This window comes from Pteropus alecto, unplaced genomic scaffold, assembly GCF_000325575.1.
Source record: "Pteropus alecto unplaced genomic scaffold, ASM32557v1 scaffold146, whole genome shotgun sequence".
Lineage (NCBI taxonomy): Eukaryota > Metazoa > Chordata > Mammalia > Chiroptera > Pteropodidae > Pteropus > Pteropus alecto.
Window position 1 is genome coordinate 23,823,348 of NW_006442107.1, and position 16,899 is coordinate 23,840,246.

A 16,899-nucleotide genomic window follows, 5' to 3' on the forward strand; every position below is an offset into this window, starting at 1 on the left:
TGTAAGGGGAGGGGTGCTAGATTTGGTGAGGTGAGCGCCTTGCAAGTTGTGTAGATCTCTGATCAATATGCTATACAGTTGAGGCTGGTGCGTTGTATGCCAACTATAATTGAAAAATAAAAGCTCACTGAATTGTACAATGTAAATGCAGGCAAGTAGTTGTCTATTGTATTTCAATAAAGACAAAAAAAAAAGAATGAGAAAAGGACAAAGGACTAAGTAGTTGTTAAGTCAGTTTTAAAATAATTTGCGTGGCTCAAAAGTTATCTCATATTTTAAACCAAAATTTCAGATTCCAAGTAAAAATGATCAGAATAAGATTAAAACAGAAGATTTACATTTTTAAATAGTTATACATTATTCTCATACAATGAAGAAGTAAACCAGAGGCATTTAAAACATTCAAAAAACCTTCCTAATAAAGAAAATTGCTGTGATTTGTTTTTCTGAATATTCTTATACATGGATTTAAAGATAACCTAAATTATGCAGATGCTTAGCTGTAGTGATTCATGTCTTATCTGATAGCAAAAAGGCCAATGAATGTTCATTCTAGATCTTTGACCTTATATTTTACTTTAGCTCCAAATTACATGTAATATTTTTAACAGTTCCTTTGTTTTCCACTAGATGGTGATACAAGCTCATATAAAATGAAAAAAAATTGCGAATATCAAAAAAAAAATCTACTTATTTTTTCAAAGGCATAGCTGTTAACAATTTTTTGCATAATAAAAATGTCTCTAGGACTGTGTATACTCTTCCCCAACCCCCAAATGCTTTCCCTGTTATAAACAGTTAAGGTTAAAAATTAAAGTCTTTACCAGTTACTTTAGATCAATATTTAAAACAATGACCACTGTATCATGTCACATGATAAATTTCAGGACTACATGAAAAGGTACTACAACAGAAATGATAAACTGGCTTGGAAACAGAAACATGCCACTGATAAAACACAAAGTAGATATAGTATACAGCCATTTCTTAATTATCACCAATTGCTACAAATCATAACAAATAAAAAAGCCAGTTAAAGGCAGCTCCAATGGTGGAACAGCTGTGGGCAAAGCCTGAAAAATAGAAAAGTCCAGAGACAGGAAGATCTACATTTGAGTTCTGATTCATCTACTTACTTGACAGGTGACCCTGAGTGAGTTATTTAACCCTTCTAAAGAGCATCTTTTGTAATCTATAACAGAGGTCCCCAACCCCTAGGCTGCGGACAGGAACCAGTCTGTGGCCTGGAACTGGCCTAGGAACTGGGCCGCACAGCAAGAGGTGAGTGGCGGGCAAGCAAGTGAACCTTTATCTGTATTTGTAGCCACTCCTCAGCACTAGCATCACCACCTCAGCTCCACTTCACATCATCATTCATTAGATTCTCATAGGGGCACTGGTTCCTGGTGCCAAAAAGGTTGGGGACCGCTGATCTAAAGCATAGGTGTTAAAAGCTAACTTGTAAGCCCGTCATGAGAGTTAAAATATAATAATGTACTCAAATCACTCAGCGTCCCTGGCACACAGTAGGTAGAATTTAATGTTAAGTTCCTTTTCTCTTTCCTTTTATCCTACTCAGATATATATACACATAAGAATATTTTTTAAATAAAAAGAACCATTTGCTTTATAAAATGCTGAGTGTTTACATGTTCAGAAGAGCAACACGTCTTTATGTAATACAAGCAGAAAAAATGCCTTCCCAGTCATTTCACTAAGGGATGTTAAATTTACAGTTGTAACATAACTTACCTGAACAATGACTATCTACCTTACATGAGACTGAGTAACACAAAAACAACAGATGAATACTATTTTTACAAAACTAAATAACTAAAGAACAACTCTAATCCTTACCATTTGTAGAAACAGAGTGCTCCAGTTTAGTATGTGTTTGTTCTATATATCGGACATGGAAATTCTTTCTTCGTAGCCGGTTAATGCCAGAAAATGAAAAAGCAGTTATTGGTAAATCTGGAATAACATTTTCCTCAGATTCAAGCTCGGCTACTTGATGCTGTTGATCATTCCTAGAGGAAAACAATGACAATTGAAAGAAAATTAATTCAATAAATATTTACTACAACATCTACCATATGGAGCTAGTGCAAACCATAGGCACGAAATTGTAAGAAATGTAATACCTTGCATCTAATGTTCATAATCTAAATATAAGGATTAGCGAAGTACTCAAATGATTAGAATGGGGAATATTATTGTGAGAAGTGAAGTACAAAGTGTAGTTGCTGGCACTTGAAGTGAAATTAAAAGAATTTCAAAGGGCAGAGAAAATCAGCAGAAGATCTACACAATTTGAGTAAAGGCATGCAGTATTGTGTACTTGTGTTAGCAAAAGGCAAGCTGGAACTATGTGAAGAGCCTTGATTAAGTGTGCACAATTTGGAAAGAAAGAAGAAAAGAGTTAAGGTTTTAGAGCATGGAAATAATGTGACAATCTGGCAGCAGTGTGGAAGATTGACTGGGACAGAAAGAAAGGAGGCAAGAAAATCAATTAGACAATGGTTAAAATATTATAGGCAAGAGCTTCTGTGGATTTGAACCAGGAGGTTGAAAATAGCTATGGAAAGAAGGGACCAATGTTAAATACTGTGGCAGTAGAACCAACATGACTTGGCAAATGACAAAAATAGGATGATAAATAATACTAACATTGATAACGACTGACATTCTTCCAGGTTTATATGTCAGTCACTGTTCAAAGTACTACATGTATCAGTTTAATTATCATAACCGTATGAAGCATTACTAAATACTCTCATTTTACAAATGAAAAAAATGAAACTACGGAAGTCAAGTCACTTACTAAAATAATAAATAACAGAACTAGGATCTAAATCCTGGCAGCCAGACTCTAAGGAGAATACTGTTAACCACTGTTATTCTTAGCGTAGACCAAGAGACTGATGACTGACTACAGGCAGGATTCAACCTTTTAGCTTCTTCCCCTGTTTCTATCTGGGCCCCCTTAAAGTCTACTCTCAATACATCAGTCATAACAGTCGTATTAAAAATTAAGTCAGATTATGTCACTCCTATGATTAAAACCTGCCACATCTCCCCATTTCACAGAAAACACAAGCCAAAGTCCTTTTAATAATGTATGAGGTCCTACATGATCTGACTGTGCCCCTCCTCTACATCTTCTCTGACCTCTTTTCATTTCATACTCTATTCCAGCCACCCTTACTTCGTTGAGGTTCCTCAAACACATAGTAGGTTCTCAATAAATATTTGCTGAATGAATTAATGATTAAGAGATTCCCAGATTCCACTAGAAAAATAAAATTGTGCTGATCTAGGCATATGTCCAACTCAATTCAGAACCAATGGCACCTAAAGACTGGGTTTGGATTCAGTTGTGGTTAGTGAGTAAAGTTAATTAACTTTAACTCAACTGACTTTCCCATGTTAAACCATTACTGACTTTATCTGCCAATCAATTCTTACCAGTCTGTCAGGCCTTGCGTGACAAAACCAGTCTGTCCTATTATACTTCTATTTGTAATATTATTTCCAAACAATGATAATTTTATAAACTATGATCAACAGATTTAAAAAAAATATTAGAAGATAAAATTAATTTTTCCCAACACTGATTTAAATCTTAATTTCCTGGATAATATCAATATTACTATGGTCTATAATCTTTTATTCTATATTGACGATCTTTAGAGCTAATATCTTATTTTTAATCTCTCCCTACAAATTCCACTGTCTTATTCTGGAAAAACAGTAAGTCAGTCATGTGAGAAAGCCTTATGAGTTAATGGAGTGTGAAATCCATCTGACCTCACTTTAACTAATCACATCACAGCCTACCTGCCTATTAGTCATAAAAATTCAACCTGAAACATGAATGAGTCACAAGAAGAAACTGATTTCCTGGCAGAGGTGATCTAGATCTAGAACTAGCTGGGATCACAAAAGAAAGAAAAAAATGGAAAATTAGATCTAACTAGAGGCGTCAAAACTAGTAAGTGCTGGCTTTGTCCTTCCTTAGTCATTAAAAAAAGGGGGGAGGTGGACAAAACAACTTCCATGTGTTAACCAAGTTTCTTCTTTAAAGCATTAGGACTCTCTGTTTTGCTAAGGAAAGTTAAATTCACGCCACAGCTTCTGGTTTAAATTAATTAGGCACCCTGGTCATCTTCTCTTTTAACTTTTCCCTCTAACAACTTGAATATAATTTTTTTATTGTTGTATACTTTATTAGTAAGCCTCCCCTTAAATTCCTGTCAAAAGTTTTAGTTGTTCTTTTTTCCAAAGATCTATAAGTATACAGTCTCCTTTCATAAAGTCTGTAAAAAGATTTTAACTTTCAACTTCTCTCCTCCTCTAAAGAACTTATATACTTCTGGTTAAAATGTAATTTAAACTTAATGAAGGAGTTAAAACCATCAAGTTCACTTAAATATTATGACTTTCAGAAAATGAAAGGAGAAGCTTCCCTAAGATACAAACCAGTAACTCTCATACTCTGATCTCTTAAAACCAGTATAAGCTTACTATATGAGTAATTAAAAGTAAGACTAATTTTGAAAAATAGCATTACGAAATCAATTGTTCTGAGGAATGGTTTATTATATATCTGGCTCTCAGGAAGGCATCTGACAATGATTCTCTTGCTATCATTGTATACAAAAAGAAGAAATATAAACTCGGAGTTAATAAAGACAGACTCCTGACTAAACAATATCACACAAAGAATTATCATTAATGAAAGAAATCTGTAGTAGCATGCCTCAAGGCTCCATCTTCAGGCAAGTACTGTTCAACATTTTATTAATGATTTTTGATGCAGGGCACTGATGGAATATTTATCAAATTTGTAGATAACACAAAGCTGAGAAGAAAGGCTAACCTAATTACTTAGCAGGAAATAAAATTAGCATATGAAAAGACACCCAGAAGTTGGAATAATGGGCCAAATCTAACAAAACAAAATAGAACAGGATAAATATGAGCTAAAGGATCACTGAATTGAGTCAGAAGAGAAAGAATCCAGGCTCTGCCAGCTACACAGTGATGCCATGTAGGTAAACTTCTGAGGCTGTTTCAGCTCAAAACTATAGAAAGAGTATACAAACTTTCAAGTGAAAAAGACCTGGGTTCAAATACTAGGTCTGACACTAACTAGTTACCTTGGGTAAGTTATTTAACCTTTCTGAGCCTCATTTACCTTGGATACCTATAAAGTAGGTATGGTACTATATCTTTCCTACTTCCTTTTTGTAGGGACATTGTGAAAAGGAAAAATATATGTAAAGATGTAATTCAATGCTCAGAAAATAGGTATTTATCAACAGTGCTATTATCGTAAAATGGAGTAGGCTAAATGATATAGTTTCTTAAAAAAAAATCTGAGATGAAGAAAGAAATGATTCTGAAATCCTGTTTATATCTAAAAACAAATCTACAAGCAGAGGACAGGGAGTAGTAAACCCAATAAGGAACCACCAGTAACATTTGTATGTTTTGACTACATTAATGCAAGTAAAAAAGATACAGAAAAATAGAGGAGGTAGTATTACTCTATCAGGGAGACTATACCTAGAATATTGAGTTCTAAATTAACATATTGACAAACAAAAACATTAAGAGAAATGGTATTTTGAAGAGTCTTGAAGTAATATCACATGAGAAACAGTTAATGAACAAAGGATATATACTTGAAAGAACATAAGACTCAGGAGGGCCATGACGGCTATCTTTCTGTATATAAAGGGCCACCAAGTAGAAGAGGGGGTAAATTTGTTCCAGATGGTACCAGAAGGCAAAACCAGAATCAATAAATATAACTTGTAAGTAGAGTGATTTCTACACAAACTTAGAATTTTCTATTAATTTCATCTCACTAAAATTAAATAGGCTTGGAAGACAGTGAACTTGTACTAAAGGTGTTCAAACAATGCTATTTGTTAAAGAAGTCATACAAGGAATTTAACTTAGAAGAGAGTACGGAATGAAATGAATGCTACAGTTATTAAATGTATAGACTTATGTATAAACTCGTTTGACTTTCACTAAACCAGCATATCCATTTCCCCAAACAAAGAGTCATGACCTCAATGCCTAACTTATTTAATTGTTTGCTTTCTGTGACTGGTAGAGTTGAATATACATATATATTTAAATTTTATAATGGCAAATTGTTACTGAATAATTTCATATTATACTGTCGCTAAATAACTGTCCTACCACATAAGGTATCTATAATATTAAAATTGGCTTAGGTTGGTTAGAATTACTGCATTTCAAAAGCCGAAGTATGAGCCAAACAACTTTTTTTTTTAAATTCAGGGGAATTTCAAGCACTAACAGTATGTTATAGTGTTTTAGGTAGTCAGAGGAAACCAGGTTGCCTGCACAAGATAATACTTGCTATTTTTTCAAACTGCCAAGCAAAAAGAAATTTGTTTGAGGAAAGCAAACTACAAAAGAAGTTGGCTTATGAGAATAACTATCTTGAATTTCAGAAGAGAACTGAAAGACACAATAGATTACCTAATATACTGTTCTAAGGCATGTCCTAAACATACTTGCCCTAAACTCATTTACATAATTAATATTTACTGTAACTTCAAAGTTCAACTTTTTTATCTTTCCTAAAATATATATAGGCTTCAACAAAAAAAAGTGTGTATTTGAGAACATTAAACTAATTCTGATTAATTGGAATTAGTATTTCTACCAAGCAAATAACATTATCTACTTCAATGCTTTATTCACTTTGGTTTTTAAGGTAATCACCTAATTCTGTATTCAACTCTACACACTCATTATCTTTGGTATTCATAAATATCAAGGCTGATGTGTTCAAAATACCATAAGCTACCTGTGCTAAATAACTTCAAATAACAAATTAATACAGGTCAACAATCACTTATCTGAAATCTTTGGAAATAAATGTAATTCAGAGTTCAGATTTTCTTTTTTTTTACATTAAGGGTAATACAGAGCATATACAGATTATTACATAACACCCCCAGTGCAGCCTGAGGCATCCTGTAGTCAAGCACAGATATTTTCACAGCAAAACATAGAAATGTGGTGGGATAAATAAGGACTCTAAATAGCATCTTGTCAGTTGAAGTGAGGTTATGAATAACATTTCAACAAAAACCTTTTGAGTTTGGGAATCATATTTAAAAGATTGTGGATCTGTGTTCTAGCCACACTTCAAAACCAGTAAAGACTCACTCTAAAACCATTAAGACTATCCTGAATCTTAATTCTTAAAAAATATTATATAAGCTTTATATAAATGAGAAGTAAGAGCAAGTTATATCTCTGCTCTGCATCAGTCAGACCATACCAGAAAAATAGATTATTTTTGAGATATTCTTGCATAACGAAAAGAACAGAGGCCTTTAAGTCAGAAGACATTGGCCTGAGTGACAGTTTTATAACTCACTAACTGTGAGACTATGGCAAGTTATTTGACTTTTGTGAGCTTTGATTTCCTCATCCATAAAGTAGAGATAATGAAACTACCTTGGAGAATCATAATGAAGATCATAAATAATAAATATAAAATACAAAGAAGAGTAACTGGTATACAAGATAAATTATTTTTATTCTTTAAGAGAAATGATGGGAGAGGGGAGAAGATCAACGAGAGGAAGCTCTTGAGGCCTGAGAAGTGTGTAAGAGGAAATACTTATTCATTGTGCTTTTGTGAAGCTTCTGGGACAGGACTGGAAGACATACTTTAAATATTAAAACTTTTCATTTTAATTATGTATTATCTATAATAATACATTATAAAAATTAAAATGCTTTAAATTAAAATGTTCAGATAGTTTCTTTATACACTGTACGCTAATCTAAGAGATGTGTACACATACTCTTCATATATATTCCAAAGACATGAACAAAAACATAGTGGTTTTCTTTGTATCTTTTATTGCAGAACAATTTATAATTTTTAAAAATAAAATCTGCAGCTCTTAATATATCTTTACAATTTGTATAGCTAAGTAAAATGAAGAAAAGAAAGTTGGGAGAAAATATTCAATTTTCTGCTGCAATTTAGAAAAATACTTACTCAATTTTCTGCTGCAGCTGTTCAGAAAGCTTTTTATTTTCTTCCTGTAGAGTATTCTTTTCATTCACTTAAATATAATGTGAAAAAGAAGGCATATATTATAACTCTATTAACATGTATGTTAGGCTTTTTAAATATTTCAACAATTATGGAGAGATCAGAATTTCTAATTCTAAGTCATAATGTTAGTCAGGGTTAATGTTACCATGCAAAACTAATTTGTTACTAGGTAGTGATTAGTCTATCTTATATTGTGCCAGTTCCATGTAAATAATTAACTGATAATTTTATGTAATGTTGTGGGCAGAAAGAAAGAGTACCTCATGTACTGGGGAGTGGAGTCTAATTATTCATATTGAGGACAAGAAAGCATTCCATCTGGTTACTCAGCCCTACTAATTTCAAATACCATTTTAGTGAGAGCCATTTATCTTGAAATAAATCTAATCATAAAAGTAATATAACACTGAATATCAGTGTCATTTTTATAACATAAACACACTTAAGTCAAATTTTCTTCCTTGGTCATACACTATGTTCCATGAATAATTATGGTATCAGTAATCTAAACATATCCATTGAAGTAGAATCTGTTTGTTTGAATCTACCTCAACTAAATTCTCCTATCCAACCTTATCTAATTTATAAAGCAGAAACTCAATTTTGGTCTATAATTTCCACTGTAGCCGGCACAAAATTCTTATCGGTCTTTAGTATGATGTCACTGGTTAAGCATGTGTTTTACTAGGAGGAATACATACAAGAGATCAAGTCACAAAATATAATTAACCTCTACCAAAGAAAGTTAATCATATCCCAAAAATTTGTTAATGATTTAGTGTTTTACAAATCTAAACATATTTTCTTACATTGAGTAAATAAAATTTTTTGACTATCTATAATATGTAAGGTTGCTAAACTACCTCCTGTGGAGAATCTAAAAAAAAACTTAAGATATGAACAATGACCTAAAAGAAAGTGGAGTCTAATGAAAGACAAGCTATTACATAAACATAGTTTATAACTGAAAGTGACAAGGAATTAAGAGAGGTACAGATAAAGTATTAAAGAAAATTTCAAAGAGAAAAAGGTTGCATTGGGCCCTTGAGAAAATTAGGAAAGAATTGATCACAGAGAGGACAATGGTGCTGAACAGGTGACTATTCTATGCAGAGATTTAATGAAACAAACTTAGATGGTAAGAATGGGTATAATAAATGGTAGAAAGCCGTCAAAAGCAAGCTAACAAGTGGAAATTTGCCTTAAAAATTTTCACTGATGAATGATGGGAAAATTGATTTGTTAGTATGTATTACACCAAAGTGAGAAGAAAGCATTGACAAGTCAGGCTATTGTTAAAAGAAATGAATTATCTGGACTAATGTACAAGGTACAGAAATAGGAAATAAGAAGAGGCAGAATCAGTAGTTATTTGGCAACTCATCCTCTATAGAGGAAGTCAAAGATGACCTTAGCTTTCTGATTAAGATGGTTTACTTGACTCCCCCTCCCTAAGTCTAATGAAATGAAAAAACAACTCTAAAGGTCAGTCAATTGTGATATTGAAAAGCCAGAAAGGGTGCCTCTCACTAGTGGATCAGAACTAAAGGGATTCATAAGAGGATTAAGATGTTAATTTTACATTTTAGGAATGCATGGTAAATTTCAAGTTTGATCAAAAAGAACAGAAGAATTAAAGAAAACAGTAAAAAATCAAATAAAAATAAAATAAGAAAAACAAACATACTCAAAATCCAGTAACTAGGAAGAGTAAAAACAAAAGGCAAGACAGGAAGAAAAAAGTAGCAATGAGATGAAAAACCAAAAATTCATAAATATGAAGTCCTTAGTGTTTTTATTCTTAAAACAAATTTGTTTTGGATTTGACTTTGATGATTTTTCTGTTGCTCAGTTTCAGGTAAAATTAGTTTTCCTGAATTTTTCAGTAATCACATTGGTGGAATTATTCATGGTATTATTCTGAGACTACTAGCTTGTAATAGATTAAAAATGTGTAGTTGGGGATATTTTAATTCTGTCATCCCTGTGTCCTTGAGAAACAGGATACTCAGTGTGGAAAAAAGGAGATATAGATGTTAGTAGAAGAGGTTAGTAAAAGATCCATAATCTTGAATTTGAATTTTCAACATAAACTCACGAAGTATTTTATATATCTGAAAATTAGACAAAGGTTATTTAAGCCATTCATCCAAGAAGATATACAAACTAAAGATGATGTGAAAAGATACTTGACCTGGATAGTAATAGAAGAATGCTAATTTAAAAAAGGTATCATTCTTTACCCACCAGATTGGATATTATCAATTACTACATTTGCCAAAAGCTGAAGAAGATGTAGGAAAATGGACATTCTCAAACACTCAAACAAAAAAAAAATTGAGCTGTCCATCAATATGAGAATGGCTAAATAAATGATATCTACACTACAGAATACAATGTAGCCATGAAAAAGAACACTGTCCAATTCTTTAACACTTAAGTTTTTTGTTTATTTGGAGTTTTTGGCTGTTCTCAGACAGTTAAAATTGCTGGAAGTCTGACTATTAGATATGCAGACATTACTGGAAATCCTCTCTAGTACTAATGATACTAGTGGATCCCAATTATGTTTACTGAGATGTAATAAATGTAATTTCTATTCGCTGGTAATATTCTAACATTCCTAAATAAAGACATGTATGTATTCACACATACACACTATAGAATCTAAAGAGCTAAATATATTAACATGTAAAGACTTTTAAGACATAGTATAAAATGAATAACAAATGTCAGAAAAAGAAGTATGGTATAATTCCACAGAAATTTTAAAAAGAGAGAGGAGGAGGGGGAAAAACAAAGGACAGAGGAAGACAGAAAAAGAGAGAACATGGACCTGGAAAGATATTTATCAGATTAACAGTAGTTACCTCTGGGAACAGAATAAAACTATTCTCTTTCTATCTCTTTTTAAAAAAATGAGCATATATTCATATATTCTTGAGTAACCAGAGGATAATATAATTAATATAAAAATGTATAATCAGAAGATGGGATTTGTTTGGAAAGGAAGATAAATTAATCAGATTTTGGACATGTTGATTTTGAGTTGGGAACCCAGATAAGGGTCAGCAAGAGAGTATATAGTTAAAAGAGAAGAAGGTTAAGAGGTATTAGAGAACAAAAAGGTTAGGAGAAAAAGGTTAAGAGAAAAAGGCTAAGCATGTGGGAAAATCCTACATTAAATGGGTAAGGAACTAAATGAAAACAGTATACTCGTAATATTATGTCATGAAAACTAAAAAAAGTATACACCTTTATCAAACACTAAATTGTCTGCTTTAACTTTACTAAATAGTCAGATTACATAAACTAAAGATAAAACCAAAGCGGCAAATATGAACATATTCAAAGGACATTTGCTTTGTCTTATAACTGGTGAGACAATGTGGATAGTATTTACACAACTTTTTTGTACCCTATTTCTTACTAAAATAAGCATGATTATATCTACACAAAGGGAAAAAAAGACATTTGAACTTTTGCCTAAAGAAGGAAAAATATATGTAAACAATCCATCTGATTGCAACCAATTGACTAATAGGTTTTAACAACAGTACATTATGCTTGAAATAATAAATGAAAAAAGGAAACTCACTAAGCTCTGTGATAAGTTTAAGATTCTGCTGCCGGATATTTTCAAATTCTTGCTGTTTTTTCCGCATATGTTCTTCAGTTACTGCACAGCGATCACATAATCCTGCTCTTAAACTATGAAACAAAAACAAAATATTTTTAGAGTGAAATATAAAGGAAAAAATCTAAACTACTAAAAGATATTTCTTTATATTTAAACTCCAAGATTTTTCTACTTTATGAATACTGAAGAACTGATTTAACAAATAGAGAGATAATTAACTATTTTAATGATGTACTGTACCTTTAACAAATTCTCAAGTAGGCTGAAATGATGCTACAATATTACTTTCTACAGATGGCAATTGTGAGTCAAATTCTGTAAAAATCTGCCAATTTTAAACTCTGCCCAAGGGAACTTATTTATTAGAGAAATTTGTTTTAATTTATTATAGCCCAAATATTAACCCCAGTACAGTACTAAGGGGCAGAATTATATCTTAAACAAGCTTGCATCTGCTTTGCTCAGCATAGTACATAAAACATGATGAGTGTGCAACATTTTTAGTTGAATTAATACGAAAACTCAAGGAACTCCAAGTTTTTTAAAAAGTTACCTTATATTTTGCTCTTTTCAGCTTTTAAAAAACTCCTGTTAGTAAAAATTCACAATGTATTATTATATAAAAAAATTACAAATAGCTTTTACTAATTATTTGTGAACACTAAAAGGAAGAGGAAAATGTATATATTGTATCGGGGAAGTGGGGCATGGAGAGAGAGGCATACTCCAAAATGTTGGTAATAGTTATCTTGCTGGTACCAGTATTACAGAAGATTTTCTTCTTAGTGTTTTTCTATATGTTTCAAATTTTCTATAATTTAATTATTTATAGAATCAGGAAAAAAATATGGTTAAAAAGAAAAAGACACATACCCCACATTAGAAATTTAGAAAATATATATTCTAAGATAATAATTTCAACTCAATAACCTAAGTGAATAAGATACTAAGTATTTAAGTGTCTATAGAAGTCAGAACATGGTAGTACATGCAATGAATTAAAAAAAAAATGTTAAAGAGATAAAACATGAAAACTGTATAACTAAAAAAGAACCTAGAGATTTTTTATATGAAAGTAAAAATCATATCGACAGTGTTGATAAGGATGTAAAAAAATAAAGACTGGGGGTCACAGGTTGCATTAATGAAATTAGAATTTCTAGAATGAAGGAATAATGAATTGGGCATCATGGTTTAATTGGCGTACATTCTGATGGCAGGATAGGATGGTCCAAATCTTTGAAACTATACTGTATGATGAACAACATTTAAGTAAAGATGACAAAGTGAAAATTTGCAGCTATTTTTTGCTCGCTCCCCAAATGTCACAAAGCTACAGTAAAGACATCTGTATACATTTAAAAACAAAAACCCATGAAGACAGGGAGAATGGGAGAGAAAACAAAAATAATTGAAAGCAAGGTAGCTGGCAGACAAATAGAAACTGACCTGAGATGCTGAATCCTAAGCCAATGGTAGGAAAAGTCTAGAACTGTATTGTCCAATATGGTAGCAATAGCCACATGTAGCTATTTCAATTTGAATAAATTAAATTAAAATAAAAACTGAGCTCCTCAGCCACCCTCAAGTGCCTAATAGCTACTCGTGCCTAGTCGCTACCATACTGGACACTGCAGATATAGAACATTTCGATTATCACAGAAAACTCTATTGGACAGTACTGACGTAGAACCAACCTAATTTATGCTGTAGAATTCCCAGAATTCAAAAATTGGTACCAGCAATGATTAATTTGAAGCATGTTTCAAGAAACTACCATATTAACATATTCTCTCCTATATTCTGAACGGTCAAGTGATTACCCCTTTAATTCCCAGCATCAGACTAGTGGTTTCATCTCTAGAGAATCTAAGACAGTGTCTGGTCTGGGGGACACCAGGTATGGTTAAAGGTAGGAGTACAATAGCGAAGTAAATGTAGATGCACACCAAATTCTCAGATCCTAGTTTAGGCTTCGTCATTCACTTGGCTTCCAGAACATTGGTACCCAGCCCTATTACACTGGCATAAATCCAATCCAGCAAGAAGAATTAAGGAGTCTTCTCTAAGAAATCTGACCAGCCAAACAGGAAAGACCTAAAGATACTGACACTAGAGGACCATCAATGAAACAGACCTGAGGGCAAATCATCACACAGTGCAGCTCATAGTCCATAGCTACACTCAGAGCTTCTAACCACTTTCATTCCCTCTCTTAAACATAAACAGATAATCAAGTATCAACAGACATCTGAGAAAAGCTTATAAAATGAAAGGAACTACAGCAAACAAGACATTAAGAAAAAACAAAAAAGAAATATAAGCTATGTAGGGAGAAGAGAAAGAAAAACACCATCACCACCACCAAACTATAAATACAGGAAAATAAAAAGGTACCAAACTCTGAAATGAAACGGGAATTGCCATAATAGGAAGTATTGAGAACAAAAACAAATCTCAGATATTAAAAACCTAACAGCAGAGGAAAAAACTCAATAGAGCGTGAGAAAATAAAGTTGTGAAAATCTGAAAAAGTAGTGTAAAAATGCAAAACCAGCAAAGATAAGAAAATCCATAACATCAGTAATAGGCATTCCAGAAAGATCAAGTAGGGGAGTGGTGTAGGAAGGCAGAAAAGGAGGAACAGAAGAACAAAAGACATGAGACATATAGAAAGCAAAATGGCACAAATCCAACCAGATCAATAATAACATTAAATATGAATTGATTAAACATTCCAATCAAAAGGCAGAAATTGTCAAATAGGACAAAAGATTAAGATCCAACTATATACTGTCCAGTCAACACACTTTAGATTTAAAGACACAAATAGGCCAAAAGCAAAAGCATAGAAAAAGATATACCATACAAACGAAAATCAAAAGAGAACTGGAATATCTACATTAAGTAATATCAGACAAAATAGATAGACTTTAAGATATAGTGTTACTAGAGACAGTGAATTTTATAATACTGTAAATTCATTAAAAAGACATAACAATCATAAACATATGTATTTAATACTAGAGCTCCAAAATACAGAGCAAAAACTGACAAAATTGAAGGGAGAAACTCAACAATAGTTGTAGACTTTCGCCCTTAATAATGGATAAAACAAGTAATGCAGAAAATCATCATAGATATAGCCAACTTCAATACACTAAAAACAATCCAGATCTGACGTCTATGAAAACTCTAGCCACTGCAGAATACACATTCTTTTCAAGCACATTTGGAACATTTCTAGGATAGACCATTTTCTAGATCATGAAACAAGTCTTGAGCTTAAAAGCACTGAAATCATACAAAGTATGTTCTTTTACCAGAATAGAATTAAATTAGAAATCAACAACAGAAGGAAATTTGGAAAATACACAAATACGTGAATCTTAAAATAATGCAATACTAAAATAAACAATGCATTAAAAAAGAAATCTCAAGAGAAATTATTAAAAAAAAAAAAAAAAAAGAATAGAGCTACAGCTGAGTGCCGGTGCCCCAGTACAAAATCCCACCTATTGGGAGCCCTCCAGGCCAAAGGATAGCTCCCCACTTCCTTAATGAAAAGTAAAGTTCTCATGGCATACACAGAGCCTCCAGCCCATGTTCCTATTCACAGGAAAATTCCTGGGGAAGGGGAAAAGTGGAAGGGCTGGGGTAAAACAGATATAGTTAAAAGCAGAGTATATCATGCCAAGTATGCAGAAAATTCAAGCCAGTCTCACATTCTTAAACATAGACAAAGATCACTAACTAGTGTATGAAGTAACATTATAGAGAAAACTAAAACTGGAACAGGGAGAGGTAGGAAGAGTGGAACAGCAGACCACTGTTTTCATTATAACTATAGGACTTTACAATATACATGTATTACTTGAATAAAAATTCAAAAGGGGAAAACATAAAAATAAACCAAATAGTATATTATACTCCTTTTCATTATAGCATTTTAATTTAATATTACATTCTAGTAAACTTTGAATTAAATCTTTTTGAGCATTAAGGTACTAAAAAGGACATACACCTCCTTATCTTTCTGCTATGATACTTAACGTTTCCAGACTTCCAAGCATTTCTAAAGCTAACAGTATAGTCTATTTAAAATTCCAAATGAAATCAGAATAAAGTCTCTTTAAACTGTTCCCAAACCATGACACTGTTAAACCGTTATAAGAAGAAACTCAATTTTAACTATTTGCTTAAAATACTTCATATTTCATATTTACATTTCTAAGATTCATTCAAATTAATAGCTTGGGGATCCATGCAATAAACATTCAAATAGTTGACCTGATTGTGGTAAATAATTTACACAGAGCTATTAAGCTATAGAGGCCAAAGAGCACATGACATTGAAAGGTCTTTGAAAAACATCAAAGAAGTTAAATGGCATTAAACAGTTTTAATGAATGATTTAAATATCATTCTACTAGTCGGTTTGTCATTAGAAACTAAACACCTTATTGTTTCTAAGAAATCATATTTTACATAGTAAAATGTTATAAAGTATGTTGAAAAACCAAACCTCGGGACCCCTAGCTTCCAAGTTTAAAAATGCCACTGCCATAGACAGTTATAAAATGAAGCAATATTCTCTAGCTTGTTCTCCAATCAACTGTCACTCTTGATAATGATATCTGTTAAGTCAACTCCTCACTGCTCACTGATCTTAGTTTGAATTTAAATGGATGTGAGCAAATATGCTAGCTCCTATTTCCACCAGCAGGGTTCCACTGCTTTCCTTTTGCCTATCTTACACTGCACTGTAAAGAAAGGAAAAAAACAAGGAAGGAAAAAAAAAAGCCTCATTTTCACAGGAGAATGCAATTTCAGTAGCTATGAACAGGTAAAAGGGAAAGAAGAGTAATTCCACTGGAAAGAGCAGATAGCAACATGTGTTCTTAGTTTTATTCCAGTTTGTTCATAGATCTGAAGAAATAAAAGTGTTCATTTTGCAATTAAAACTCACCTGATTAATATACACAATTGCTTTCTATACCCCAAAAAGATTTCTTCAAATTAATGTTAATTCAAAAGAGTTTTACTGAACACCTTCAATGAGTACTGTACGTACTAAGAATACAACAGTGGCCAATACAATGTCACTTCTTTTAAAAAGTTTAGAGCTTAT

At 32.3% G+C, this 16,899-nt stretch overlaps 1 protein-coding gene across 5 annotated transcripts in view; it reads right to left on the reverse strand.

Annotated features, from left to right (window-relative positions):
* Positions 1 to 16,899, reverse strand: part of RBBP8 (RB binding protein 8, endonuclease) — a 73,697-nt gene that overhangs the window by 29,429 nt on the left and 27,369 nt on the right. For all 5 annotated transcript variants that reach the window (XM_006920032.3, XM_015595728.2, XM_015595729.2 and 2 more), the window contains 3 exons: positions 11,727 to 11,839; positions 8,069 to 8,135; positions 1,858 to 2,030 (listed from right to left, as the gene is read on the reverse strand). In XM_006920032.3, coding sequence (XP_006920094.1) covers positions 1,858 to 2,030; positions 8,069 to 8,135; positions 11,727 to 11,839 — 353 coding nt within the window. The remainder of the gene's footprint in view (positions 1 to 1,857; positions 2,031 to 8,068; positions 8,136 to 11,726; positions 11,840 to 16,899) is intronic.